Source organism: Macaca thibetana, chromosome 4 (genome assembly GCF_024542745.1).
Source record: "Macaca thibetana thibetana isolate TM-01 chromosome 4, ASM2454274v1, whole genome shotgun sequence".
NCBI classification, from domain to species: Eukaryota; Metazoa; Chordata; class Mammalia; order Primates; family Cercopithecidae; genus Macaca; species Macaca thibetana.
This window is the reverse complement of record NC_065581.1, coordinates 32,037,365-32,063,238: the sequence shown is the minus strand read 5'-3', so window position 1 is coordinate 32,063,238 and position 25,874 is coordinate 32,037,365. Positions and strand designations below refer to the sequence as shown.

The following is a 25,874-nucleotide window of genomic DNA, read 5'->3' as shown; positions in this document are numbered from 1 at the left end:
AGGAGATCGAGACTATCCTGGCTAACATGGTGAAACCCCGTCTCTACTAAAAATACAAAAAAAATACAAAAAAAACTAGCCGGGCGAGGTGGCGGGCGCCTGTAGTCCCGGCTACTCGGGAGGCTGAGGCAGGAGAATGGTGTAAAAACCCGGGAGGCAGAGCTTGCAGTGAGCTGAGATCCGGCCACTGCACTCCAGCCTGGGCGACACAGCGAGACTCCGTCTCAAAACAAACAAACAAACAAAAAAAAAACAAAAAAAAAACTAGCCGGGCATGGTGGAGGGCGCCTGTAGTCCCAGCTACTTGGGAGGCTGAGGCGGGAGAATGGCATGAACCCGGGAGGTGGAGCTTGCAGTGAGCCGAGATCACGCCACTGCACTCCAGCCTGGGAGACACAGCGAGACTCCGTCTCAGAAAAACAACAACAACAACAACAACAAATTCCCTATTCAAAGATCAAAAAGCCACATAAGTTTTGATGATGATCATTTTGAATGGAGGCTCGAGATGGATTGAGAGGACTGAGACACAGAAGTGGGGGGACCATGATCTTTACTGGGTGGACCACAGGGGGACCCTGTCCACTCGCCTGGGTTGAGGAAGGTGTCTGGGGTGCTCAGGTGGGTTTGTTCTCAGCAATGCAAGCATAGTCAGCTCTGGGATCCTCCTTGGTGCCTCTCTTGTCTCTGTCCCTGAGGTCAGGTCCTTCACTGCTGGACACTGGCAGCCTCTGCAGAGATGCATAGTGGAGCTCTTGCTCTGAGGACCCCTGGACCTGGGGCCAGGACAGAAGGTGCTGATGGGAGGCGATGCCTTCAGACCCTTCCTTGTGAGTTCTTCTCCCACCTCCAGCCTTTCTTACTTCCCTCTCTTCTTTCTCTCTTCTCTCTCTCTTTCTCTCCCACCTGCCCCCGCCATCTTTGCAGGCAGAGTTCCACTATGTTGTCTAGGATGGTCTTCAACCCCTGAGCTCAAGCTAGCTTCCTGCCTCAGCCTCACAATAGCTGGAATGACAGGTGTGAGCCACTGTGCCTGGTTCTGGAGCCTCTCTCTCTCTCTCTCTTTCCCTCTCTCTCTCTTTTTTTATCTCTCTTTCTTTCATTGTTCTTTCTCTTTGTGTCTCTCTCACTCTCATTTTCTCCCTATCTCTCACTCCTATCCTCCCTCTCACTTTTTCTTTTGGTTTCTGTCTCATTTTCTCTTTCTCTCGCCTCGATTGTCTCTGCCTCTCTCATGCTCCTACTTTCTCTCTCCTTGTCTCCCACTCCCAACCCTGCTCTCAGCACTCAGCCATGCTTCTCCCCACTCACCCACTCAGGATCTCTCTTACCCTCCCCACTCCCTGTCCCCGGACTCACCCAGCTCCTCTCCAGCCTCTTCACTGGAAGAAAAAAAGAAGCTCAGCACAGCCCACCCTTTGTGCTTCTCCCGGGCCCTCCCCAGCTCCCCACCCCAGCAGGCGTGGACTCCCTTGTTGGCTTCCCAGTGGCTCCAGGGCCAGGCAGTGTTCTGGGAAAGCCGTGGGAAAGGGTGTGGGTGGGGCCACAGGTGGCACTGCTGCGGGGGGAGGGAGGGAGTGCAGTGCTCACCTCTTCGATGCAGCCGATACAGGCAGGTGGACAGAAGGACCACAGCCAGCAGCAGGAGCCCGCCCAGCCCCAGGCCCCCATAGATGTATATACATGTATCTACAGGGAAGAGGGCTCAAGGTTAGAAAGCCCATTCCCTTTCCAGCGTACCCCAGCCTCCTGGTTGGTTGTGGCTTTCTCAGATTTCCTCTCCAACAGTTTCAGAGGCAGAAAAATATACCCTCAGAGCTTCCTCATCCCAAACCTTAATACCTCACCTCCTACCAGGGTACATGCCCTACCTTGCCTCATAGCTGAGATGGCTCACCCCTCAGAGGCTTCCCACCAAAATCCCTGCTGTTTCTGGGCCTCCAGTGAGGTCCCTTTCCCTCCTGCACCAGCTGCCCCAGAGGCCTCTCCACCTAGTCATGAGCTACATACATCACTGTCCCCCATCACTTCCTAAGCTCCCAGGACCCTCCCTATCCAGAGGTGAGAGGCCCTTTACTTACTCATTTTATCATCACTGCAAGTACACATTAGGTCAGGGATCAGGGACTGGCCTGGAGGTCAGGAACTCTCGTCCTTGCTCTTTTAGGTGAAATGATCAGGGGCTAGTGATGCGCCTCAAGTTCCTCATCTGTGAAGTGAGGGGCCCTCTGTTATAATTGTTCCCAGGCTGGGGATCCTCACTTATGTGCCAACCCTGAGCTGGGCACTTTCCATTCCTCACTGCTAATCCCCAGAACATAGGGTATCATGGTGCCCATTGCCCAAGTAAAGACCCAAGATTCCAGCCTGGACTTTACTAGGTCATCCATCCCAGAAGGGTGGTGCTGGGGTTTAAGGCCAGCTCTGTCCAGCTCCAGAGCCCAGCCCTTCCCTCTGCCCTGGGCTGACCAGGTGGTTTGGAGGGGACTTTCCAGCCCTGGATGGTTCTAGGTGCTGGTAAGGGGCTGATGGAGGGGAAGGACTCCGGGCCTGGATAGGTGAGGGCACTGGCGGGAAGTAGGGAGGGTGATGTCAGCACACCCAGTAGGTGGGCTGCTCCCTGAGCCCCAGAGCAGTGCGGGAGTGTGGGGGCCCCTTTGGCTGGTGTGGAGAGCTGCTTCCCACAGGCAGATGCTGCTGGGGCTGAAGTGGGGCATGGAGGAGTATCTGGGGCCCCATAACTTCCCCTCAGGCACTTCCTCCCCTCCAACCACTGCTTCCTGTTTGAGGGCAAAGAGGGGGCCGCTGTCTTCACCCCAGAGCCAGCTATACTGACTAGGGTCTGGAAACTAGGACCCTTCTGGGTTTAGGAGGAATTCTCGGGGGTGGGGAGCAGAAGCCCAGATGGAGGCCATAAGGGCCGTGGGCACAGAAAGGAATTGTCTTTAATTTTTTTGGGCAGCAGAGACTCAAAGGATTCCTCGACGGCCCAGGGAAACTCAAACCCATACTCTCCCTCCCCTCATCTTAGCTTCACCCCACTCTGGGGTGTGACCATCCTTCCACTAAGGTCCCTGCCCATTCCCAGCTTACCCAGAGCTTGTGGCCTGCAGGATGGACAGACTTCAAACTGGCCAGTGCTGTCTGGCTGGAGAGAAGGGTTGCCACCTCAGACATTCCTGCCCCTCTTCTGGCTTTAACTTCTCCTCCAGCCTGGGTTCCTCCCCCACATTGTTAGGAAAGGAAGCTGGGCTTGAGGGTCAGGGTTACAACATCTTTCTTTCTTTTTTTTTTTTTTTTTTTTTTTTTTTTGAGACTTAGTCTCGCTCTGTTGCCCAGGCTGGAGTGCAGTGGCCGGATCTTGGCTCACTGCAAGCTCCGCCTCCCGGGTTTACGCCATTCTCCTGCCTCAGCCTCCCGAGTAGCTGGGACTACAGGCGCCCGCCACCTCGCCCGGCTAGTTTTTTTTGGTATTTTTTAGTAGAGACGGGGTTTCACTGTGTTAGCCAGGCTGGTCTCGATCTCCTGACCTCGTGATCCGCCCGTCTTGGCCTCCCAAAGCGCTGGGATTACAGGCTTGAGCCACCGCGCCCAGCCACAACATCTTTCTTTACAAACTCCAGGGCCTATAGCTAGGGCTGTAATCTGCCTCAGTTCCAGTCATTTCACTGATCCTGCCACTAGTCAGTGAACACCCACCTCCTTCATGTGTCTTCCTTGATTAATTTTTTCTCTATTACCTTGTTACACTTCATTTGTTGAGACCTCTTGATCTTGGTGTATGTCTGTGGACACACATATGCCACTCCAGTTCAGACTGGGAGCTCTAGCACATTTGGTGTTCTGGTGACCCACTTGGTGTTCTGCAGCTCTATGCAACAGGCTGCTTGGCTGTCTGATTAACAAACACGAGAGTTAAAGGCAGCCATACTAGATCTACATGAGCCCTGTGGATAGATCAAGGACAGAAAGTTGCTGACAAGTTGGTGACAGGAAAAGAGGTGTGGGCAATCCAGGTAGACTTTCTGTAGGAGGCAGTATTCTGGCATTGAACACAGAACTAAGTAAAGGCAGCAGCCTGAGGCCCTCTGGAGAGACCTGGGTGAAGGCTTCTTAGTGGCACTGTGATGGAGAAGGAGATGGGTGCTGGAGGATTGCACACCCACTCCTTGAGGAGGGTGAAGACAGGGGAGCTCATGTAAGGCAAGGGGTGAGGAGGAGATTTGGTGCCTGGGTGGGTCCATATTCATTTGTGTTTCCCCTTTCAAATTCAAGAACCTTCTACTTCCTCCCCGACCCTTCTCCATGTTCCCTATGCTGAATAATATTCAGGTTTTTTTTTTTTAATTTTATTATTAAAAAGTACAAACAAAGAGTGAAATGAGATGAATTGTATGGTGAACATATTCTTACCACCTAGATGCTACTATTAACATTTTGTTTGTTTGTTTGTTTGTTTTTGAGATGGGGTCTCTATCACCCAGCCTGAAGTGCAGTGGTGAAATCATAGCTCACTGCAGCCTTGAATTCCTGGGCTCAGAGATCCTCCCATCTGAGCCTCCTGAGTAGCCAGGACTACAGACACCAGCTACCACATAAGGCTTTGTAGAGATGGGATCTTACTGTGTTGCCCAGGCTGGTCTTGAACTCCTGGTCTCAAGCAATCTTTCCACCTTAGCCTCCCAAAGTGCTGGCATTACAGGAGTGGACACTGCACCCAGCTCTATTCACATTTTCTGTTTACTTTATCACATATGTATCCCTCCATCTCACTTTTAAATATCTTTTAAAATTGCAAAGATCAGTACATTTTACATCTAAACCCTTCAGAAGCTTAACATTGACTGGAGTTCAGTATTTATTTCCCCATTTCTTTTCTGGCCTGAGGAAGGCAAATTTTACATACAAATCACAAGTCAGTACTTTTTTTTTTTTTTTTTTTTTTTTGAGACGGAGTCTTGCTCTGTCACCCAGGCTGGAGTGCAGTGGTGTGATCTTGGCTCACTGCAACCTCTGCCTTCCAGGTACAAGCGATTCTTCTGCCTCAGCCTCCTAAGTAGCTGGGACTACAGGTTTGTGCCACCACGCCCAGCTAATTTTTGTATTTTTAATGGAGACGGGGTTTCACCACGTTGGCCAGGCTGGTCTCGAACTCTTGACCTCAAGTGATCCACCTGCCTTGACTCCCTAAAGTGCTGGCATTATAGGTGTGAGCCACCTCACCTGGCCTAGTACTGGTTTTTGTTTGTTTGTTTGTTTTTTAAGACAGAGTCTTGTTCTTGTCACCCGGGCTGGAGTGCAATGGCATGATTTTGGCTCACTGCAACCTCTGCCTCCTGGGTTCAAGCGACTCTCCTGCCTCAGCCTCCCAAGTAGCTGGAATTAAAGGCACCTGCCACCATGCCCAGCTAATTTTTATATTTTTAGTAGAGATGGGGTTTCACCATGTTGGCCAGGCTGATCTAAATCGAAATCCTGACCTCAGGTGATCCATCTTCCTCGGCCTTCCAAAGTGCTGGTATTACAGGCATGAGCCACTGCGCCCGGCCGCAGTACTCGGTTTTTAAACTGCCTTTTCATCAAGGCTCTGGAGCCAGATGCCTGGGTTCAAATCCTGGTTCTGCCACTGGCTCTGTGAGCTCCATAAGTTTCTTAACCTCTCTGTGCCTCAGTTTCCTCTTAGGGTTTTCGTCAGGATTATAATTATTGTCTGGGTATGACGGCTCATGCTTGTAATCCCAGCATTTTAGGAGGCCAACACGGGCAGATCATGCGAGTCCAGGAGTTTGAGCCCAGCCTGGGCAATATGGCAAAAATCCATCTCTACAAAAAATACAAAAATTAGCTGGGCATGGTGGCATGTGCCTATAGTCCCAGCTATTCAGGAGGCTGAGGTGGGTGAATCCATAGAGCCTGGGAGGTCAAGGCTGCAGTGAGCCATGATCCTGCCATTGCACTCCAGTCTGGATGACATAGCGAGACCCTGCCTCAAACAAATGAACAAACAAACAAATTATTAAAGTGTGTAAATCAGTGGCATACACATGCTAAGTGAATTTTGTGGGTCAGCTATATTATTAGTAGTAGTATTATGGAAACACATAGAGATGTTACCAAGAAGGGGAGATGATTGGAGCCACTTCCAGCTTCCTTGGACCTGGTCTTTCTTCCTTTGACTCTTTTTTTTTTTTTTTTAAGACAGAATCTCAGACTGTCGCCCAGGCTGGAATGCAATGGTGCAATCTTGGCTCACCGCAACCTCTGCCTCCTGGGTTTAAGTGATTCTCCTGCCTCAGCCTCCTGTGTAGCTGGAATGACAGGCGTGTGCCACCATACCCAGCTAATTTTTTGTATCTTTAGTGGAGATGGGGTTTTACCATGTTGGCCAGGCTGGCCTCGAACTCCTGACCTCAAGTGATCCACCTGCCTCAGCCTCCCAAAGTGCTGGGATTACAGGTGTGAGCCACTGCCCCGGCTCCTCCCTTGACTCTTAACCACTCATGCTGCCTACGTCTACCATTCATGTGGTCCTTACTGCTTTGTTTTGGTTATTCCTGCATTTATTTGTCCTTTTATTCATTTATATATAAACATTTAGTAAGCACCTACTAATGGATAGGGCTCATTGTCGACTTCGAAGCTCTCTGAGGGTGGGAGTATGCCTCGTTCATCTGTCTTTACTCTTTGTAGCGAGAGGTAAAGCTCCATTTCCATCCCTCCTCAGTGAGTCAGTAGTCAGTGGTGAAGCTAAGGCTTACCTCTCCCTTTCTCACTCAGCACAGGGGGCTGGAGGTGAGCAAGGGAATGGGAGGATGTCAGCCCAGTATGGGAATCAGTTCTTCTCAAGGACCCAGACATCCATCCCTCAAGACTCCAGTCCTTGTCCTACTCCAGCCCTTGACCTCAGAGACAGGATCAGCTCTTCCTTCAGCACCTACCTTGAGGGTTTAGAAGAATGCAAACCACACTGGAAACCTGGAGATCTGTGTTCTCATTTCAGCTCTGCTGACTGGCTTCCTGCAAGTTACCTTTCCTCCCTGAGCCTCAGTTTCCCTCTCTGCTGAGCCAGAAGATGTCTAAGGACCCCTTTGGTTCCACCCTGAGAGTCTGTCTCCCTACCCCAACTTCTTCCCCAGTTCAGAGAACCCAGGCATCCAGCTGCCCCACCCCAGCTCTGGGTAAACAGGAAGCTGGGTGAGGGGAGCAGGGGTGTGTGGAAAGTCCCAGCCAGGTGTGTAGGTCTACAGAGAGGGGGTGGCCCCGTCCCTGAGGTATGAAAGCCCCCTGCTCTGGCTCTGGTTCAGTCTCAATGGGGGCACTGGGGCTGGAGGGCAGGGGTGGGAGGCTCCAGGGGAGGGGCTCCCTCCTGCTAGCTGTGGCAGGAGCCACTTCTCTGGTGACCCTGTTGCTGGCGGTGCCTATCACTGTCCTGGCTGTGCTGGCCTTAGTGCCCCAGGATCAGGGAGGACTGGTGAGTGGCTGCAACAGGCCCTGGTGGAGAGCTGTATCTTGCAGATGCTTGGCTCCCTCTGGTTGTGCCTGTGGTCTTTTGCCCCCTCTGGCTCAGCTGGCTTGGCTGTCCCTGGTGGGGATGTCCTGTCTCTTTGCTGACTCTGTGTCCATGTTCCTGTCCAGGAGGCAGAGGTTGCAGTGAGCCGCTGCAGTTAGCCCCTGCGGGAACCTACCGGGCTGGGGGAGGGAGGATGATGCTGTCTCTGGGATGAGTGCCAGTGGGGGAGAGGGAACATGGATGTGGGGTGCAGAGCACTGTTCCTGCGATGTTCCTGCGATGTTCCTGTGATATTCCTGTGATGTTCCTGTGATGTTGTGCTTGTGTCCTGACACAGCCCCTTGTGTCTCCTCTCCTCTTTCCGAGGCACATCTGTTTCTCTGCCCAAGTACCTATGCCTTGCTTGCTCTCCCTTCTAGGGAGGTGTGTGTTGGGGATGGTGCTGGTGGGAGAAACCCCAGGCCTGCAGCTTGGGTCCACTTTCAGAGGGGTAGGGGTGAGATGAGCTGAATCTGAACTCTGGGCACTGTGACCCACCCAACCAGGTAACGGACACCGCTGACCCCGGGGCACAGGCCCAACAAGGACTGGGTAAGAGCAGACTGTCTCTCCTTCCCCGCTTCAGCCCCTCAGGGGCTCCCAGCTCCCAGCTGCGTTCCCAGATACCTCTTCCTCTAGGAATCCAGGCTCCCCATCCCTGCTGCCTGTCCTCTCAAGGGTAGCCTGCATGGGTGGCTGCCCTGGCCCCAATCGTGGACTCTTTGCCCCTTCCAGGGTTTCAGAAGCTGCCGGAGGAGGAGCCAGAAGCAGATCTCAGCCCCGGGCTCCCAGCTGCCCACCTCATAGGTAAGGACCTCAAAGACCTGAATAAGAGTGTAAATAATCCGAAGGTTCCAATTCTGCTCGCCCAGAGTCTTTCGGCTCCATGATTCCAGGGCTCGGTTTCCCACCCGCTTCACCACCTTTCGCCGCTCATGCCCACCCTTCCGCTCGTCCCCGCAGTGTAGTTTCTTCTTCCCTCCGGTGCAAGCAAAAGCCGGCCTGGGGGTCCCCACTACAGCGCTCTGCACCCCACATCCAAGTTCCCTCGGCCCCCAACTCGCACTCATCCCAGAGACAGCAGCATCCCCTCTCCCCCGGCCCGGTCGGTTCCCGCAGGGGCTAAAAGCCGCCCCCCTCCCAGAAGTCCCAAGCCTTTAGGATCGCATTCCCAAGAGCGTGTGGGCCCGTGTCTCCGCAGGCGCTCCGCTGAAGGGGCAGGGGCTAGGCTGGGAGGCGACGAAGGAACAGGCGTTTCTGACGAGCGGGACGCAGTTCTCGGACGCCGAAGGGCTGGCGCTCCCGCAGGACGGCCTCTATTACCTCTACTGTCTCGTCGGCTACCGGGGCCGGGCGCCCCCTGGCGGCGCGGAACCCCGGGGCCGCTCGGTCACGCTGCGCAGCTCTCTGTACCGGGCGGGGGGCGCCTACGGGCCGGGCACTCCGGAGCTGCTGCTCGAGGGCGCTGAGACCGTGACTCCCGTGCTGGACCCGGCCGGGAGGCAAGGGTACGGGCCTCTCTGGTACACAAGCGTGGGGTTCGGCGGCCTGGTGCAGCTCCGGAGGGGCGAGAGGGTGTACGTCAACATCAGTCACCCCGATATGGTGGACTTCGCGAGAGGGAAGACCTTCTTTGGGGCCGTGATGGTGGGGTGAGGGAATATGAGTGCGTGGTGCGAGTGTGTAAATATTGGGGGCCCGGACGCCCAGGACCCCATGGCAGTGGGAAAAATGTAGGAGACTGTTTGGAAATTGATTTTGAGCCTGATGAAAATAAAGAATGGAAAGCTTCAGTGCTGCCGATAAAGATGCCGAGTTGCGACACACGTCTTAATTCAGGGTGGGTGCACGGGTGTGGGTTAAATATTCTCAGTACTCTTCTGGTTGCTTGAAACAATTCATCACAACACAACGTATGGCCTTTGCTCCTACGGATGTTGGTGGGCCTGTCCCACCCTCTCCCTGCCTCTGAATGGCCAGGCCCCATCATTAGTCCAGTTGGAGGGTGGGAGGAAGGGGGACTCCTCCAACTCCGAAGCTTCTCCAGGCATCCTGATTTTCAGGGCCACGTGGTCCCAACCAGACTCTGCACCACACTCTTTTCTCTTGGGTTCGCCCCAACAGTGAGAGGGGTCGTTACACAGCACAGCAAGCACCACTCAGAAAGGCCCAGCAGCAGAGTAAGCCCCTATCACGACAGAGGAATGAGGCCTGGAGGGGCCCCGCACTTCTCCCCCTAGGGCTGTCTGAAGGCCTCTCTGTTTCCTACCTCACAGTCCACTCTTCTCCTCCAAGGAGCTTAATTCAAGGCTTATAGGGTCTGAAGGGAGGAGGCTGAAGGAGAAAGAAGGGGAGAATATTAGAGAGAGATGGGGACGGCAGGAAGGAGCCTGTGGTGCCTGAAAACACCAGGAAGTTCTGGGGAGGAGGAAAAACCAATGCCCCACTTATGGTGTCCCATTTAGGGTGAGGCGGAAAATCCTCACCGTTTTTTCACACTTTATGTCCCCCTTCCCAAAAGTGAGTAAGTGTGGGTGCTTCTGGGATGAGTAACAGTAGTCCCCCCTTACTTCATGACTGACTTTCAGCCACAGGCTGGAGGAGGCAGAGGGTGACCCAAGGCCCTATCTAGGTCACCCCAGTGGGTCACCCCACCCCCTTAGCCTACCACACGGTTTTCTCCTGCCTGGCACCCCAGGGCTGGAGGGTAAAGCCTAATTTCTGAGCTCAGTGGGGGCTCCCAGTCTTGGGGGGCTCAATTTCTGTCTCCATATTTGTTTTTGGAATTGTTTTTTGAGACAGGGTCTTGTTCTGTCACCCAGATGGGGGTACAGTGGCATGATCATAGCTTACTGTAACCTCAAACTCCTGGGCTCGAGTGATCCTCTTGTCTCAGCCTGCTGAGTAGCTAGAACTACAGGCATGCACCACTACACCTAATTTTTAATTTTTTTTTGTAGAAACAAAGTCTTGCTATGTTGCATAGGCTGGTCTTGAACTAGTGGGCTCAAGTGATCCTCCCACCTCAACCTCCCAAAGTGTTGGGATAACAGGCATGAGCCACTGCGCCCCGCCCTTATTTGTCTTTGACTCTCTCCAAAAGAGCCTTCATCGGGGGAAGGGGTGCTTTTCTCCTTCCAGATCACCCACCTCTCACCTCTCCCCTCCTTCACCACAAAGACCGGTGGGACCAAGCTGGCATGTGAGTCCTTCACCCACATCTTATTCCTATATTTCATTCTTTTTAAAAAAATAGAGACAGGATCTCACTATATTGCCCAGATTGCTCTGGAACTCCTGGGTTCAATCTATCTTCTCACCTTGGCCTCGAAAAGTGGTGGGATTACAGGTGCATGCCACCATGCCCAGCGGTTCAGTCCCTTGTTCTTTATTGTCCTCAGTCTCTTCAATTTCACCCACTGAGAGAATGGAATAGGATAGAACAGCTGGAAACTGGTTGAAGGAAGTAAGCCAGAATTCATTGAGTGCCCACTGTGCCAAGGGCTGAGTGAAGTCCTCTGATGGAGGTCAGGCCTTCTCTCACATGCCCTATGTGTGGTGGACATTCCTGTCTCCATTGGATAGATAGGTTAAGTGGCTGGTTCAAGTTACAGAGTTAGGACAGGGTGATTTGAAGCCTAGACACCTGAATCTCTGGAAGTCCCTTGGCTGTGTGATTCAGGTACCTGAGAATGTGACTCCTCCCCAGCTCTCTCCGGACGGCTGGCCAGCTGCAACAGCCGGAAATCTCACCTAAGCTGCAGGATTTTCCCAGCAAGGATTGGAATTCCCAGAGTTGGAAATTCCCATGCCCTCAGGGAGAGGTAATTAGGTTCAGGCTCTTGTTTCCTGGGGGATGGGGAATATTCTGTTGGGCTTTGTTTATGTCAGGTCTCCAGGACCCTAGGAGTCGAAGGATGGGACTGGGTCTGAAGGATCTTAAAGCCTGTGGAGAGAGACTTAGGGAGCTTCTTCCCACCCACAAGAAGAAGCAGATGCAGAATTAATTCCAAGAAGGAGACCATGTTTCTTTTCTAAGCAAACTTTATTTCTCGCCACTGAATAGTAGGGCGATTACAGACACAACTCCCCTGGGGAGCAGAGGCTCAGCAATGAGTGACAGTCAGTCACCAAATCTGCATTGTTCGGACAACTTAATCAGATAAATATTTTAAAAAACATAATCAAAAGAAGGCACAGAGGCCAGGAGGCTATGTGGAAACAGCCTATTGTTCAGCTCCGTTTTCACAGAAAACATGTCTGAGCCAAGGCAGCTCCCACATTGGGTCCCCTGGGATCCCCCGACCTCCCAAATAAATACATTCATCGGTAAATAAATAAATAAATAATAAATAATAAATAATCACAAGTGCAAACATAAATAGAGGGGGCTGGCTCCATGGGGAGGGCCAGGCTCCATGTCTCAAGGAAGTCTGGAAACATCTGGAGAGAGGAAGGCCCGAGGTCCACTTGTGTCAACTTCTAGGTGATGTCTTCTCAAGTCTTGCAGCGTTCCGGCCAGAACCAAAGGCTCCCTGGTCTCCAGATTCCAGATGTCACAGACTGAGTTCAGGGATGGAAGCTGTAGGCCCCAGTGAGTGCTGGCGGCCCCAGTTTGAATTCTCAGTGGTTGCCAGCACTTCACTGTGCAGGCCACACATTCCTGAACCCCAGGCTTCGAAGTGGTGGTGGCGTTGCTTAAAGTTCTAAGCTTGGGGTCTGGCCCTAAGTCCCCAATTCTCTTTTTGAGCCAGAAGAGGATGAGGGTGTCTGAAGGAGGGGATAATAAAGGGATTGGGGCGGGGGAGGGGTTTGGGAAGGATGGATGTTCGTCCTCCTCACAGGGCAATGATCCCAAAGTAGACCTGCCCAGACTCGGCAAAGTCGAGATAGTCGGGCAGATTGATCTCAGCGCTGAGTCGATCACCCTTCTCCAGCTGAAAGACCCCTCCTAGGTAGATGGGCTCATACCAGGGCTTGGCCTCAGCCCCCTCTGGAGTCTCCCTCTGGCAGGGGCTCTTGATGGCAGAGAGGAGGTTGACCTTGGTCTGGTAGGAGACGGCGATGCGGCTGATGGTGTGGGTGAGGAGCACATGGTTGGAGGGGCAGCCTTGGCCCTTGAAGAGGACCTGGGAGTAGATGAGGTACAGGCCTTCTGATGGCACCACCAGCTGGTTATCTGTCAGCTCCACGCCATTGGCCAGGAGGGCATTGGCCCGGCGGTTCAGCCACTGGAGCTGCCCCTCAGCTTGAGGGTTTGCTGGAGGGAGGGAGAGAGAGAGAGGGGAGTCAGTGTGGCCATGTCGGTTCACTCTCCACATCCTGGCCCTCGAGCTCTGCCCACCCCACATCCGGTTCCTGTTCCCTCTGTCTGTCATCCCACATCCCACCTGGCCATGACGTTCTGAGTATCCCCCTAAGGGCTGTGCAGTTCCTCCACCCTTCCCTTGAGCTCAGCCAGTCCTTCTCACACTGTCTCCAAGGTCTGCCTACCCTCAGCCGGGCTTCAACCCCCAAATCCTAGCCCTCCAAGTTCCAAGACACATCATCAGAGCTCTTACCTACAACATGGGCTACAGGCTTGTCACTTGGGGTTCGAGAAGATGATCCTGAAGAGGAGAGAGAAAAGAAAAAGGTGAGACCCTTAAACTTCCTAGAAAATACCCCCCATCCCCTTACTTTCACCCCATCCGCCCTCCCCCAAGACCAAAACTTTAAATTTCCCCCACTGCTTTCGTACCAGTACTAACCCTACACCCCAACCCAAACCCAGAATTAGGAAAAAGGTTTAGAGACACTTACTGACTGCCTGAGCCAGAGGGCTGATTAGAGAGGGGTCCTTGGGGAACTGTTGGGGAGAAGGAGAATGGTTAACATCAAGGGAATCACCCTTAAAGGAGGAACAGCTGGCTGCCTGTCTGACCTGCGCTCTTAGCCCTGAGTTGTCCGGTTTTCTCTCTCCATTCATCTGTATATTCACCCTCCATGCATTCAACAACTCTTTCACTGAGTGTCTTCTGTGTGCCAGACATCCTATCTTCATCTCTCCTTATCTCCCTCATCTCTCCTTATCTCCCTCATCTCTCTCCTTAGCTGCCATATTTCCCACTCTCTGTCTCACCATCTTTATTCATATCACTTGTTTCTTCCCCCATCTCTCTGCTCACACCCCACATCTGTCTCCATATCTTATTTACTATCTGATTGTTCATTCATTCATTCATTCACTCCATACACACTTAGTGAGCACCTTCCATGTGCCAGACATCCTGCCTCTCCATCTTTCTCTCTCTGTTCTCCATCTCTTGCCACATCTCTTTCTGCATCCTCGTCTTCCTCCACGTTGTTTTTCTCTCCATCCCTCCCTGTCAGCACACATCTTTCGCCCATCCCATCTCTCTCCCTCTCTTGGGTGGGAGAGTGGATGAAGGCTGGCGAGGCACTCACCTCTTCCCTCTGGGGGCCGATCACTCCAAAGTGCAGCAGACAGAAGAGCGTGGTGGCGCCTGCCACGAGCAGGAAGGAGAAGAGGCTGAGGAACCAGCACCGCCTGGAGCCCTGGGGCCCCGCTGTCTTCCTGGGGAGCGCCTCCTCGGCCAGCTCCACGTCCCGGATCATGCTTTCCGTGCTCATGGTGTCCTTTCCAGTGAAGAGAGGGTGGAGCCCTGGGTCAGTATGTGAGAGGGAGAGAACCCGCTTGGCAGCTTGTCTGGGGATGTGGCGTCTGAGGGTTTTTTTTCAGTTGGGGTCTGGAGTTGCTTCTCTCCCTCTTAGCTGGTCCTCTGCTGTCCTTGCTGAGGGAGCGTCTGCTGGCTGGGTGTGCAAACAACTGCGTTTATATGTCCCTGGGGCGAGAGGGCGGGGATAGAATCATTCAACCAGCGGAAAACTTCCTTGGTGGAGAAACCCATGAGCTCATCTGGAGGAAGCGGTAGTGGGCCCTGCACCTTCTGTCTTGGTTTCTTCTCCATCGCGGGGGCGGGGATTTGGAAAGTTGGGGACACCCAAGCATCAAGGATACTCCTCACTCTCCCCACCATCCCTGCTCCGATTCCGAGGGGGGTCTTCTGGGCCTCTGACTGATTTGTGTGTGGGACTCTGGAGGTTGAATCCCGTCCTCCTGCCCCTCAAAGCCTATTGCCTCCGTTTCTTCTGGGGACCAGGTCTGTGGTCTGTTTCCCTCTGATTTCCAGACAGGATGCAGGAAAAAGATAGAACTAGAACTGGGAGGGGCTTCAGAAAGCTGAGTCCTTGAGATAGAGAAAATGGGGTTGGAGGGAGAAAAGCTGTGTTGAGTCCTGAGGCCTGCGTCTGGGTTCCTTGGGGGAGAAGGAGCTGGGGGCTTGGGGGCAGGCTCAGGGCCTCAGGGAAGGCTGGATGGGGGTAGCAGGGACAAGCCTGGGACAGCCCCCGGGGAGTGAAATCACCACCGGGAATTCACAGACCCCACTGGGGCAGGCCTTCTTCTTTCACTCTGACCCGGGGACTCACAATGCTGGTTTCAGTCTTGGCTTCCAAGGAACTCTGGGGTCCCTGATTTTTTTCATGAAACTCTCACTTCTCAGGGCCCCAATGTGTGGCCATATCTTCTTAAACGTCCCCTGTATTCCATACCTAGAGGTCCTGGAGGCTCTTTCACTCCCTAGGGCCCTCTACATGGCCCTGTCTTGGCAGGGGGGGTCCCCATACTCAACCCCCATAGCCCTGGACATTCTCCTACCCTTTGCTGTGGTCACATCTCCCCAGAGGTCTCCTGTAACCCATTCCTCAGAGCCACTACTTGTGGCCATATCTCCCAGGAGCTCCCTGACCCCCGCCCCTTCAGACCCTGACTTTTCCTTTGTCTTCTCAGCTTCTCCTTTGCTTCCCCTGCAGCAGTCTGGCGGCCTCACCTAGTGAGTCCATCACATGTCCCTGAAGCTCTCTGAGCCCCTTATCCTTTTGTTCTCCCCACAGCTCTTGCTCCCTTTGAGCCCTCTATCCCTCCCTCCTTTCCTTAGATAGACTGGGAGATTCTCACTCCCAGACAGACACACACAAGCAGACAGCGTCTCAGAGAAAAGAGGTTTATTGGGCTTCATCCAGGGTGCAGATGCCTCCGTGTGGGACTCTGGTCAGCAGCTGGCTTTCAGAGCCTTTCACTGCCTTCTGGGGCCCTGTGATCCCTCACGCCTACTTCTTTCTCTCTCGGTCAGCCTGGTGCCCATGCCCTCTCACTCTTCATCTCTTGGGCCTGTCTCTGTCTCTCCTTGGATGTTCTTCTATTATTCCCCTCTCTCCATCCTCCATAAATAAATAATTTAAATTTTTTGCCTTCATAAATAGTCCCCTCCCTGCCTCCAGTCATCCCCCAAGCTCCTCCATGTGCCTGCTCTTCCTCCGTGTGTGGATCTAGGCCCCACCTAGCTGGTGGGACAGACCAACAGCTTTGGGCTGGAAATTCCTAGGCAGGCTTGAAATCCTCAGCCAGACAGACATCCAGGATGGTTCAGGGAGGTGTGGTCCCTGGGATGCCTAGAATTCCTTCTTTGAAAGCTCCGGTGACTTGATCAGGGAAGACTTGAGCTGTTGGAATGGCCAAAGAAGAGGTGGTGGTGACCCCTGAAATGGTCAGAATGGAGGCAGAATGGGGAGAAGGTCTTGAAATCAATTATTTTTTCTTTCTGGAGTTTTCCAAGTTCTACAGAGCGAAGGCTCCAAAGAAGACAGTACTAGGGCTGAGGACTAGGTGAGGGATGCCATCTGTGTGGGTGGATAGCTGGTCTCCCTGGGTGAGCTGGAACGCAGCCCCGTGGTACATCGAGTGCAGCCAGGGTTCCTGCAGCCCTGGATACACCATCTTCTGGGAGCTGAGAAGAGGCACGTGGAAGGGGTACTGGGAGGAGAAGAGCTGGACCTCATGGGCCAGGTAGAGTGGGGTGGGGGTGGCCTTAGGAGAGTAGGCTTTCCCAGAGAAGACCACCTGGGAGTAGACGAAGTAGATGCCACTGGTGGGGACCAGGAGAGAATTGTTGCTCAAGGAGAAACCATCCTGGAGGAAGGCACGGTCCGTGTTCGCTCTCCAGAGCAGTGAGTTCTGCTTGCTGGGGTCTCCTAGGAAGAGCCATAGAGGATGGGGATGGGAGATCAGGGGTCTGAATCAGAGGTCTCAATCCCTGAGGAAGCAGGCACTGAACAGCTGCGTTCCTGGGGGGTGGCAGGGGGAGGCATAGGAGTGCCTGCCTCTGTTTTTTTAGCATGGAGGAAGTTGGCAGAGAGGAGTGGATGCTTGGGTTCCTGAGGCAGGGGTAGGAGAAGAGCTGGGGGGGACATGTCTGGGAGGTCAGGTGGATGTTTACCAATGAGGTGAGCAGCAGGTTTGAGGGTGCTGTGGGCAAGATGCATCTTGGGGTGCTGACGGGCAGTCTGGGCAGCTGAAGGTGTGAGGCCAACACCAGGGAGCCCCTAGGGGAGAACAGAGTTGAGGGGGTCTCTAGGGCTCAAGGTTTGGCTGAGCCACCCCAGCAGCCCCCATTCTCCTGCTGCCTCACCTGGGCCCCAGGCAGCAGGACCAGCAGCAGCCCCAGAAGGAGGAGGTGTAGGGGGGTGCCACGCACCCTTGAGAGGAAGAGACGTTCAGGTGGTGTCATGGGGAGAACCTGCAGAGAAAGAGAGAGAGAGACAGTAAGCGGGGCGGGGCACGCTGCGGAAGACGGACCTCCTGCCCTGGGAGACAGCACCCCCCCACCCCTGAGAGAGAGATCGACAGAGAAGGGGACAAGATGCAGTCAGAGAAACCCCAAGGTGAGCAGAGGGAGGCAGAGAGAGACGGGAAGGGAACAGAGAGGGATCATGGCAGAAACAGAGAATGTGTGGCAGAGACAATGAGACTGACAGATGGAGAGTCAGAGACAGAGAAGGAAACCAAAACCAAACCCACCAAGGCCCAGGCCCAGGCAGGCCAGGGATCCAGGCAGCAGGTGCAGGAGGGACCGAGGCCCAGGCAGAGGGCAGGACACTGTGGGGTGGTAGTCCAAAGCACGAAGCACGGGCAGCCCAAGGAGATGGGGCAGGAGAGCCTCACCTGCTGTGCGGAGCCCCTGGGCCCGGACGCTCAGGTCCCTTTATAGAGGAAGCGGCAGCGGCAGCGTGGCAGGCGGCGGGCGGGTTCTAGGTCGGGGCTGGGGCCCGGGGAAGCCCCCAGGGCTTAGAAGATGCTGCTGTTTCAGTCAAAGGCAGGAAAGGCTGAGGCCTAGGAGAGAACCACAGGCTGGGGGTTCAGGCGACTGAGTTCTGGGAAAGGGAGTTGGGTCAGGGGAATCGTGGGCTGGGAGGGCCAGGGAGTGGGGTCAGGCCTAGAGTTCCAGAGAAGGGACAGTCAATTCGGAGAGGAGGAGGTTGAGCAGCTGGGGTGTGGGCTGGAGGCCCGGTTCCCTGAAGAGCAGTCATATATATAACATCTCTGCACCCTTGGCTGAGTACAGGCTTCTCTCTTTGCCCATTTCCTTCTCTTGTACCCCTGCCCTTGTCCCAAACAACTCAAGTCATACTTGTTCCAGTATATGGACTTTCCAGCCCATCTGGCAGGTTTCACATCAAGAAGGTTCATTATATATCCTCTTCATCGGGGACATTCTAGCGTTTGCCTCTCGTGCAGGTGAAAATATTAATGGAGCCCCCTTCCACTCTTGAAAATGTCCTAGTTTGGAAGATATATTTTTTGGTCCCCTTACTCAGAGATGATGCTGGACACTCAAGTATGATGATGTCTCATCTCACTCCTGAAGGATGCCCTCCATCTCTTCCTGACCTCAGGTGGCTTCCACAGATCAGATTTATATAACCACAAATAAACACACACTCCAGGATCAATGTGGCAGACACCTTCCAACATTCTCTACAAGGGAAGTTTCAGAATTCCACATGGGTGAGGCTTAAGGGTGGTGACTTAGGGTGGGGTGGGGACAGCTAAGGGACTTGTCCTGAAGCTGCATTTGCAGAGCCAATACATTATTTTAAAATTGTTCCAGGCCTGGTGCAGTGGCTCACGCCTGTAATCCCAGCACTTTGGGAGTCTGAGGCAGGTGGATTACTTGAGGTCAGGAGTTCGAGACCAGCTGGCCAACATGGTAAAACCCCATCTCTAAAAAAAATACAAAAATCAGCCAGGCGTGGTGGTGCGCATCTGTAGTCCCAGCTACTTGGGAGGCTGAGGCTGGAGAACCATTTGAACCCAGGAGATGGAGGCTGCAGTGAGTCAAGATCACACCATTGCACTCCAGCCTGGGGGACAGAGCAAGACTGTCTCAAAAAAAAAAAAAAAAAAGTTCCAAAAATGTTTTCCTTTTTATTGATATGTAACTTAAGTATGAGGTGGACACCTCTTAAGTGTACGACTGATGAATTTTTCCATCTGTATGTAGCCATCACCCAGTTCCACGTATTTTCAGGTTCCCAGCAGGTTCCCTCATGCCCCCTCCCTGCTGATACCCTCCAAAGATAACCAACCACTCTCTCTCCTTTGTCATCAGAGATTAGTTCCTCCTGCTTTGGGGCATCATATACATGAAATCACACAGAATGTACTCATTTCTGTTTGGCCTCTTTCAGTCAGCATTATGTTTGTGAGATTCATCCACGTGGTTTTATGTATCAGTAATATTTTTTTTAAAAATTGCGACGTGGGCCGGGCGCGGTGGCTCAAGCCTGTAATCCCAGCACTTTGGGAGGCCGAGACGGGCGGATCACGAGGTCAGGAGATCGAGACCATCCTGGTTAACCCGGTGAAACCCTGTCTCTACTAAAAAATACAAAAAACTAGCCGGGTGAGGTGGCGGGCGCCTGTAGTCCCAGCTACTTGGGAGGCTGAGGCAGGAGAATGGCGTAAACCCAGGAGGCAGAGCTTGCAGTGAGCTGAGATCCGGCCACTGCACTCCAGCCTGGGCGACAGAGCGAGACTCCATCTCAAAAAAAAAAAAAAAAAAAAAAAATTGTGATGTGATATTCTGTTGTATCAATATACTCTAATATATTCTGTTGATGGGCATTTGGTTTGTTTCTAGTTTTTGTCGAACACGAAAAATGTTGATATGAACATTCTCATACATGAGCCCATTTTCAGTTAGCTTACAAGTTACAAGGTTTAAAAAAAAAGCAAAGTTTCTAAAGATGACTTTATTCACTTTTCCTAAGTTTGAGATAATACCAACTGGTCACCTCAAATATTATTACTGCTACTGATGTGATTTTACTTGGAGAGTGTTAGAGGGGTTGGAGCTGGGGCTGGTGGCGACCCGGGGTCAAGCCCACTGTTCCATGGGGGCAGACCACTTCTCTCCCCAGGCACAAGGTCCCTGAGGGGTCTTGGCGTAACATGGAGGGACATGTAATTAACATTCTGGGTGTGTATGAGTTATTTCTCCTGTTCTCCTTCTCTACTTGAGGCCGTGTACCTTTGCCTTTTATGCTTTACTAGTCTTAGCTATTATTTCTGTAGGGGCAGAAAGGGGTGATCCCTTCCTGACCCATCATAAGGGTTATGGCCAATACTCCTATAACAAAAGACAGATTAACAAGAGAAAAGCGTAATACATTTATTTAATCAAAGTTTTAGAGGACATGGGAGTCTTCAGAAATGAGGACCGAAGGACCCAGGGAAATCTATTTTTATGCTTAGATTTGACGAAGAATGAACAGCTGTGCAGAAATGTAATTGAACAAAAGGAGTAGAATCTAATGGTGATAGACTGGAATTGGGGGGATCCCAGTAAGGCCTGGCCATATTCTTCTCGGTCTCTCTGTACAGCGTTCCTTCCTCCCAGGGATAGGGCAGAGCCTCTTCTGGAATGAAGGTCTTATAACCTACTATCAGATGGGGTAGGTCAGAAAATTTCTTTTCCTTTTTTTTTTTTTTTGAGACAGGTTCTTACTCTGTTGCCCAGGCTGAAGTGCAGTGGCACAATCTCCGCTCACTGCAACCTCTGCCTCCCGGGTTCAAGCGATTCTCCTGCCTCAGCCTCCCTAGTAGCTGGGATTACAGGCACTCCATCAAGCCCGTCTAATTTATTTTTGTATTTTTAGTAGAGATGGTGGGGGGGGGTCTCACCATGTTGGCCAGGTTCGTCTCGAACTCTGGACCTCAGGTGATCCGCCTGCCTTGACCTCCCAAAGTGCTGGGATTATGGGCGTAAGCCACTGTGCCCAACCTTCTTTTCATTCTTTTAACCTTATCTCTTGCGTCAGTGTTGGTTTCCCTCTTAGCCCCTGTTCCTTTCTTTTTCTCCGTGTTGCCCTTTCTTTCAGGGTCCTTTTTGCTTCCTGTTGTCTCTTTCTGCTTCTCTAATGGTATGAGCTGATAGACTGAGACCCCAACTGAGCTATATTAAAATATAAAATGGTATTGCAAGACTGGGTGCAGTGGCACACGCCTGTCATCCCAGCACTTTGGGAGGCCAAGGAGAGTGTGAGAGTGGATCACGAGGTCAAGAGATAGAGACAATCCTAGCCAACATGGTGAAACTCCATCACTGCTAAAAATACAAAAAATTAGCCGAGCGTGGTGGCACGTGCCTGTAGTCCTAGCTACTAGGGAGGCTGAGGCAGGAGAACTGCTTGAACCCGGGAAGCAGAGATTGCAGTGAACCAAGATCGCACCACTGCACTCCAGCCTGGGCAACAAAGTGAGACTCCATTTCAAACAAACAAACAAACCAAAAAACAAAACAAAACAAAAAACAAAAAACAAAAAAAAACCCAAAATGGTACTGTAATTAATAATGAGACACAGAGCGAAATTTAAATTAAAGAGGAAGAAATTTAAATTAAAGGCAAGAAGGAGTGATGGGCAGACGAGAGACAGAGAGGAAGGAAGGGCAAGACTGGGCTGAGGCTGTGTCACGTGCATGTGAGATATGCTGAAGGATGCTCCTTGAGATGAGCCAATCTTGGTTTCAATCTCAGTTTCGGAGGTTGTATGAAATTTGGTTTCTTTCTTGGGCAGGCCAGCAGTTGGTTTGGGACTTTCCCTGGGTGGGAGAGCTGATGACTGGAGTCTTGTGCCCCAAACTCAGGGAAATACAGTCTTTATAGTGGTCTTTGTGGAGAAACTAGTGAAATCTCTGAAGCCTCCAAATGAGACTGAAATGACATTAGCTTCAAACTTGAACTTAGCCTCAAAACCTAAATTGGGATTTAATACCAACATCAACCCTAACCCAAATTTAACCTCAACCCAAATCACAACTCAGACTCAACCCCAACTGTAACCCTAACCTCAAATCTAAACACATTCCAATTAATAACCCCCTAAATAAAACTCCTCTACCCCAACCCAACCCTGTTTCTAGGGCTGATCTTGAAACCAGTTTACCACCACTCCTAACACTAAACTTAAATCTGACTCTAAATGTAAATCCAATCTGAGCCACAACCTAAAGTTGAACTTTATCCTGCTTTATGAATTATTCATCCATTCCTCCATTTAGTGGTATCTGAGTGCCTACCACATGCTGGGCATTGTTCTAAGGCAGGAGGGACACAGAGGCAAAGGGATCAGAGAAGGCACCTGCGGAGCTTGTATTCCAGTGAGGCCAGACGGAAAAGAAAGAAACTGAAGAAGAAATTGGTACATAGTGCTATGAGAAAATAAGACAGGCTGGTGTCGTTAGAGTGGCAGGGAGCTACTTTTAAACACAGCAGTCAGCAAAATCCGCTTCAAGTGATTGGGTGGCACTGGAGCTGAGACCCAAATGACAAAAAATATTGACCAGGTAAAAGTTTGGGAGCAAAGCATTCCAGGTAAAGGGAGCAGCTACTGCAAATGCTGGAAGGCGGAACCAAGCTGGGGGTGTTGGAGACAAACAGGCGGCCAGTGTGGCTGGAGCAGAGAGGCTGGGAGAGGGGTGGGAGATGAGGTCAGAGAGGAGGCCAGGGGCCAGGTCATGCAGGGCCATGTGAGGAGGGTAAAGCCTCTAGATTTCATCCAGCCACAGGAAGCTTTTAAAGGTTGTCAGTGTGTGTGTTGCGGGGGAGAGAGAGAGAGAAGAGAGAGGTGAGCAGAGGTGATTGGATTTTTTTTTTTTTTTTTTTTTTTTTTTGACATGGTGTCTTGCTCTATGGCCTAGGCCGGAGTGCAGTGGCACCATCATAGCCCACTGCAACCTATCATGGGCTCAAGTCATCCTTCCACCTCAGTTTCCCAAGTATCTAGGACTATAGGTGTGTGCCACTGTGCCTGGCTGATTTTAAAAAAATTTTTTAAATTTTTGTAGAGACAGGGTCTCACTATGCTGTTTAGACTGGTCTCGAACTCCTGGTTTCCAAGTGATCTGCCCATCTCAGCTTCCCAAAGTGTTTTTTTGTTGTTGTTGTTTGTTTGTTTGAGAGGGGGTTTCGCTCTTTTTGCCCAGGTTGGAGTCCAATGGCTGATCTCAGCTCACTGCAACCTCTGCCTCCTAGGTTCAAGTGATTCTCCTGCTTCAGCCTCCCAAGCAGCTGGGATTACAGGTGCACGCCACCATGCCTGGCTAATTTTTTGTATTTAGTAGAGATGGGCTTTCACCATGTTAGGCTGGTCTCGAACTCCTGACCTCAGGTAATCCACCTGCCTCAGCCTCTCAAAGTGTTGGGATTACAGTTGTGAGCCACTATGCTGGGCCAGTCTCCCAAAGTTTTGAGATTACAGGCATGAGTCACCACACCGGCCCTGGAATTTTTTTCTTTCTTTTTTTTGGAAATGGAGTCTCACTCTGTTGCCCAGGCTGGAGTACAATGGTGCAATCTCAGCTCACCGCAACCTCCACTGCCTGGGTTCAAACGATTCTCCTGTCTCAGCCTCCTGAGTAGCTGGGATTATAGGTGCATGCCACCATGCCTGGCTAATTTTTGTACTTTTAGTAGAGAAAGTACACCATCTTGGCCAGGCTGACCTCAGGTGATCCACCTGCCTCGGCCTCCCAAAGTGCTGGGATTACAGGCGTGAGACACCACGCCCAGCCTTTTTTTTTTTTTTAAAGACAAGAGTCTCACTCTGTCGCCCAGGCTGGAGAGCAGTAGCACAATCTCGGCTCGCTGCAACCTCTGCCTCCCAGGTTCAAGTGATCCGCCTATCTCAGTCTCCCAAGTAGGTGGGATTATAGGTGCATGCCACCATGCCTGGCTAATTTTTGTACTTTTAGTAGAGAAAGTACACCATCTTGGCCAGGCTGGTCTTGAACTCCTGACCTCAAGTGATCCGCCTGCCTCAGCCTCCCAAAGTGCTGGAATTACAGACATGTGCCACTGCACCCAGCCTGTTTTTTTTTTTTTTTTTTTTTTTTTTTTTGGAGATGGAGTCTCACTTTTTTTTGTCCAGGTTGGAGTATAGTGGCACCATCATAGGTCACTGCAGCCTTGAACTCTTGGCCTCAGGCAATCTTTGTACCTTAGCCTCCCAAAGTGTTGGGATTACAGGCATGTGCCACTGAGCCTGGCCTGGACTTTTTTTTTTTTTGAGATAGAGTCTTGCTCGGTTGCCCAAGCTGGAGTGCTATGGCGTGATCTTGGCTCACTGCAACTTCCACCTCCCAGGTTCAAGTGATTCTCCTGCCTTGGCCCCCTGAGTAGCTGGGATTACAGGCATGCACCACCATGCCTAGCTAATTTTGGTATTTTTAGTAGAGATGGGGTTTTATCATGTTGGGCAGGCTGGTCTCGAACTCCTGACCTTGTGATCCACCCGCCTCGGCCTCCCAAAGTGCTGGGATTATAGGCATAGCCAACGTGCCCGGCCTGGACTTGTTTTTAAAAGATCGCTGTGGCTCCTGTGATTAGGCTGGCTGGTAGGAGACAGGTGGCAGTGGCATTAATGGTGAAGAGAAAATAGTGGCAGCCATGGACATGGAGAGAAGTAGACAAATTTGGGATATATTATACATTCCAAGGGTAGAATCGACAGGACTAGATGATGGATTGATGGGTGGGAGATGTAGAGACTGGGAGAGAAGCAGGATTCTGATGGATGGAAAAACTAAAAACTTCTATTTTGGGTGTGGTTAAGTGTAAGTCTATTAGACACGCAAGTAGAGATGTCACTTGGCAGATAAACATCTGGATTTCAGGGCAAGGTCCAAGCTAGATAAAGAAACCTAGGCATGGTCAGCATGAAGATGGTGTTTAAAGCCATGGAACTTCTCTTGGGCATCCCTATAAGACCCCTTTGAGACACTTGTTTCCCCTCACAATGGATGCAGTGCATCTTCCCTTCTGAATTCCAGAAGCAACAACCTCCTGCTCCCAGAAGCTAAACTCTCCAGACTTAGTCTTCTGAATTCCCACTGGGATTTCACCTCCCTGGATTCAATTCCCGACTCCACAAGGACCCTTCTACCAATCCACTTCACAATATATGGTGGAACTCCTCACAGTTTCAAATCTTGTCTTCTATGTTTGAAAGTGTTTTCCTCTGGGCATTTTGAAACCTGGCTTTCCCCTAATGATGCTAGTCCTCTCTGTGGTGAAGGTTGCTCTTTCTTCGACCTCCATCACTAGAGGAATGAAGGTAGAAGAGAGGGGTTATTATTTTCTCTCCCCTGGACCATTGGCAACCTCCTCCTCCTCTCCCAAAGCATGTGCCTTTTGCATTGGCCATGCTCTTCCTGTCTTCACAGCACAATCTTATCCATCAAAATCTTGGTTATGCTCTTAACAACTTGTATAACTAGCTTAGTCTTTCTCCACATCTTATCCCTACCACCATCCTTGTTCGTTTGCTTTTTGAGACAAGGTGTTGCTCTGTCACCCAGGCTGGAGTTCAGTGGCATGCTCTTGGCTCACTGCAGCCTCGACCTCCTGGGCTCAAGTGATCCTCCCATGTCAGCCTCCTGAGTAGCTAGGACTACAGGCGCACGCCACCATGCCCGGCCTGGCCTTTTTTTTTTTTTTTTTTTTGCAGAGACAGGGTTTTGCTATGTTGCCTAGGCTGGTCTTTAACTCCTGAGCTCAAGCGATCCACCTCCCTTGGCCTCCCAAAGTGCTGGGATTACAGGCATGACCCACCACACCCGGCCTCCTACCATCATCTTTAGTGACTTCAAAAGTCACAAAGATCGGCTGGACACGGTGGCTCACACTTGTAATTCCAGCATTTTGGGAGGCCGAGGCAAGCAGATCACGAGGTCAGGAGATCGAGACCATCCTGACTAACAAGGTGAAACCCTGTCTCTACTAAAAATACAAAAACAAAATTAGCTGGGCGTGGTGGCAGGTGCCTGTAGTCTCAGCTACTTGGGAGGCTGAGGTGAGAGAATGGCATGAACCCGGGAGGCGGAGCTTGCAGTAAGCCAAGATCGCACCACTGCACTGGGTGACA

General features: G+C 51.7%; 5 protein-coding genes across 9 annotated transcripts in view; 2 read left to right on the top strand and 3 right to left on the bottom strand.

Annotated features, from left to right (window-relative positions):
- ATP6V1G2 (ATPase H+ transporting V1 subunit G2) overlaps positions 1-25,874 on the top strand; it is a 98,764-nt gene that overhangs the window by 52,597 nt on the left and 20,293 nt on the right. The window lies entirely within an intron of this gene.
- LST1 (leukocyte specific transcript 1) lies at positions 537-3,252 on the bottom strand. 2 transcript variants are annotated; one of them, XM_050788559.1, is made up of 5 exons: positions 3,094-3,252; positions 2,082-2,209; positions 1,591-1,689; positions 1,360-1,382; positions 537-776 (listed from the first exon to the last, which is right to left on the bottom strand). In XM_050788559.1, the coding sequence occupies exons 2-5, from the start codon at positions 2,107-2,109 to the stop codon at positions 618-620; spliced, it is 309 nt and encodes a 102-aa protein (XP_050644516.1). In that variant the 5' UTR covers positions 2,110-2,209; positions 3,094-3,252; the 3' UTR covers positions 537-617. The 2 variants fall into 2 exon arrangements, with proteins under 2 accessions (XP_050644516.1, XP_050644517.1); XM_050788560.1 differs by lacking the exon at positions 1,591-1,689.
- Positions 7,274-9,342, top strand: LTB (lymphotoxin beta). 2 transcript variants are annotated; one of them, XM_050788515.1, is made up of 4 exons: positions 7,274-7,471; positions 8,056-8,101; positions 8,285-8,356; positions 8,751-9,342. In XM_050788515.1, the coding sequence occupies exons 1-4, from the start codon at positions 7,274-7,276 to the stop codon at positions 9,203-9,205; spliced, it is 771 nt and encodes a 256-aa protein (XP_050644472.1). In that variant the 3' UTR covers positions 9,206-9,342. The 2 variants fall into 2 exon arrangements, with proteins under 2 accessions (XP_050644472.1, XP_050644473.1); XM_050788516.1 differs by lacking the exon at positions 8,056-8,101 and having other exon boundaries at positions 7,286-7,471; positions 8,751-8,798.
- Positions 11,576-14,559, bottom strand: TNF (tumor necrosis factor). Of its 2 annotated transcripts, XM_050788526.1 has the most exons (4): positions 13,997-14,559; positions 13,352-13,397; positions 13,111-13,158; positions 11,576-12,809 (listed from the first exon to the last, which is right to left on the bottom strand). In XM_050788526.1, the coding sequence occupies exons 1-4, from the start codon at positions 14,180-14,182 to the stop codon at positions 12,388-12,390; spliced, it is 702 nt and encodes a 233-aa protein (XP_050644483.1). In that variant the 5' UTR covers positions 14,183-14,559; the 3' UTR covers positions 11,576-12,387. The 2 variants fall into 2 exon arrangements, with proteins under 2 accessions (XP_050644483.1, XP_050644482.1); XM_050788525.1 differs by lacking the exon at positions 13,997-14,559 and having other exon boundaries at positions 13,352-13,971.
- On the bottom strand, positions 15,602-17,981 carry LTA (lymphotoxin alpha). 2 transcript variants are annotated; one of them, XM_050788532.1, is made up of 4 exons: positions 17,469-17,981; positions 17,080-17,187; positions 16,888-16,993; positions 15,602-16,642 (listed from the first exon to the last, which is right to left on the bottom strand). In XM_050788532.1, exons 2-4 carry the CDS (start codon positions 17,176-17,178, stop codon positions 16,230-16,232), a joined length of 618 nt encoding a protein of 205 aa, XP_050644489.1. In that variant the 5' UTR covers positions 17,179-17,187; positions 17,469-17,981; the 3' UTR covers positions 15,602-16,229. The 2 variants fall into 2 exon arrangements, with proteins under 2 accessions (XP_050644489.1, XP_050644490.1); XM_050788533.1 differs by having other exon boundaries at positions 17,613-17,658.

Bases quoted from the DNA above. Each gene is read 5' to 3' on its own strand.
- LTB (XM_050788515.1), top strand. From the start codon at position 7,274: ATGAAAGCCCCCTGCTCTGGCTCTGGTTCAGTCTCAATGGGGGCACTG. The intron at 7,472-8,055 runs GTGAGTGGCTGC...CCACCCAACCAG, and splicing joins CCCAGGATCAGGGAGGACTG to GTAACGGACACCGCTGACCC. The intron at 8,102-8,284 runs GTAAGAGCAGAC...TGCCCCTTCCAG, and splicing joins ACAGGCCCAACAAGGACTGG to GGTTTCAGAAGCTGCCGGAG.
- TNF (XM_050788525.1), bottom strand. From the start codon at position 13,592: ATGAAGATAGGATGTCTGGCACACAGAAGACACTCAGTGAAAGAGTTG. The intron at 13,159-13,351 runs GTAAGTGTCTCT...TCTCCTCTTCAG, and splicing joins CCCTCTGGCTCAGGCAGTCA to GATCATCTTCTCGAACCCCA. The intron at 12,810-13,110 runs GTAAGAGCTCTG...CCCTCCCTCCAG, and splicing joins GCCTGTAGCCCATGTTGTAG to CAAACCCTCAAGCTGAGGGG.
- LST1 (XM_050788559.1), bottom strand. From the start codon at position 2,109: ATGTGTACTTGCAGTGATGATAAAATGA. The intron at 1,383-1,590 runs GTGAGCACTGCA...TTTTTCTTCCAG, and splicing joins GTATCGGCTGCATCGAAGAG to TGAAGAGGCTGGAGAGGAGC. The intron at 777-1,359 runs GTGAGTCCGGGG...TCCTGGCCCCAG, and splicing joins AGAGGCTGGAGAGGAGCTGG to GTCCAGGGGTCCTCAGAGCA.
- LTA (XM_050788532.1), bottom strand. From the start codon at position 17,178: ATGACACCACCTGAACGTCTCTTCCTCTCAAGGGTGCGTGGCACCCCC. The intron at 16,994-17,079 runs GTGAGGCAGCAG...GTTCTCCCCTAG, and splicing joins TCCTGCTGCCTGGGGCCCAG to GGGCTCCCTGGTGTTGGCCT. The intron at 16,643-16,887 runs GTAAACATCCAC...GGCTCTTCCTAG, and splicing joins ACCTGCTGCTCACCTCATTG to GAGACCCCAGCAAGCAGAAC.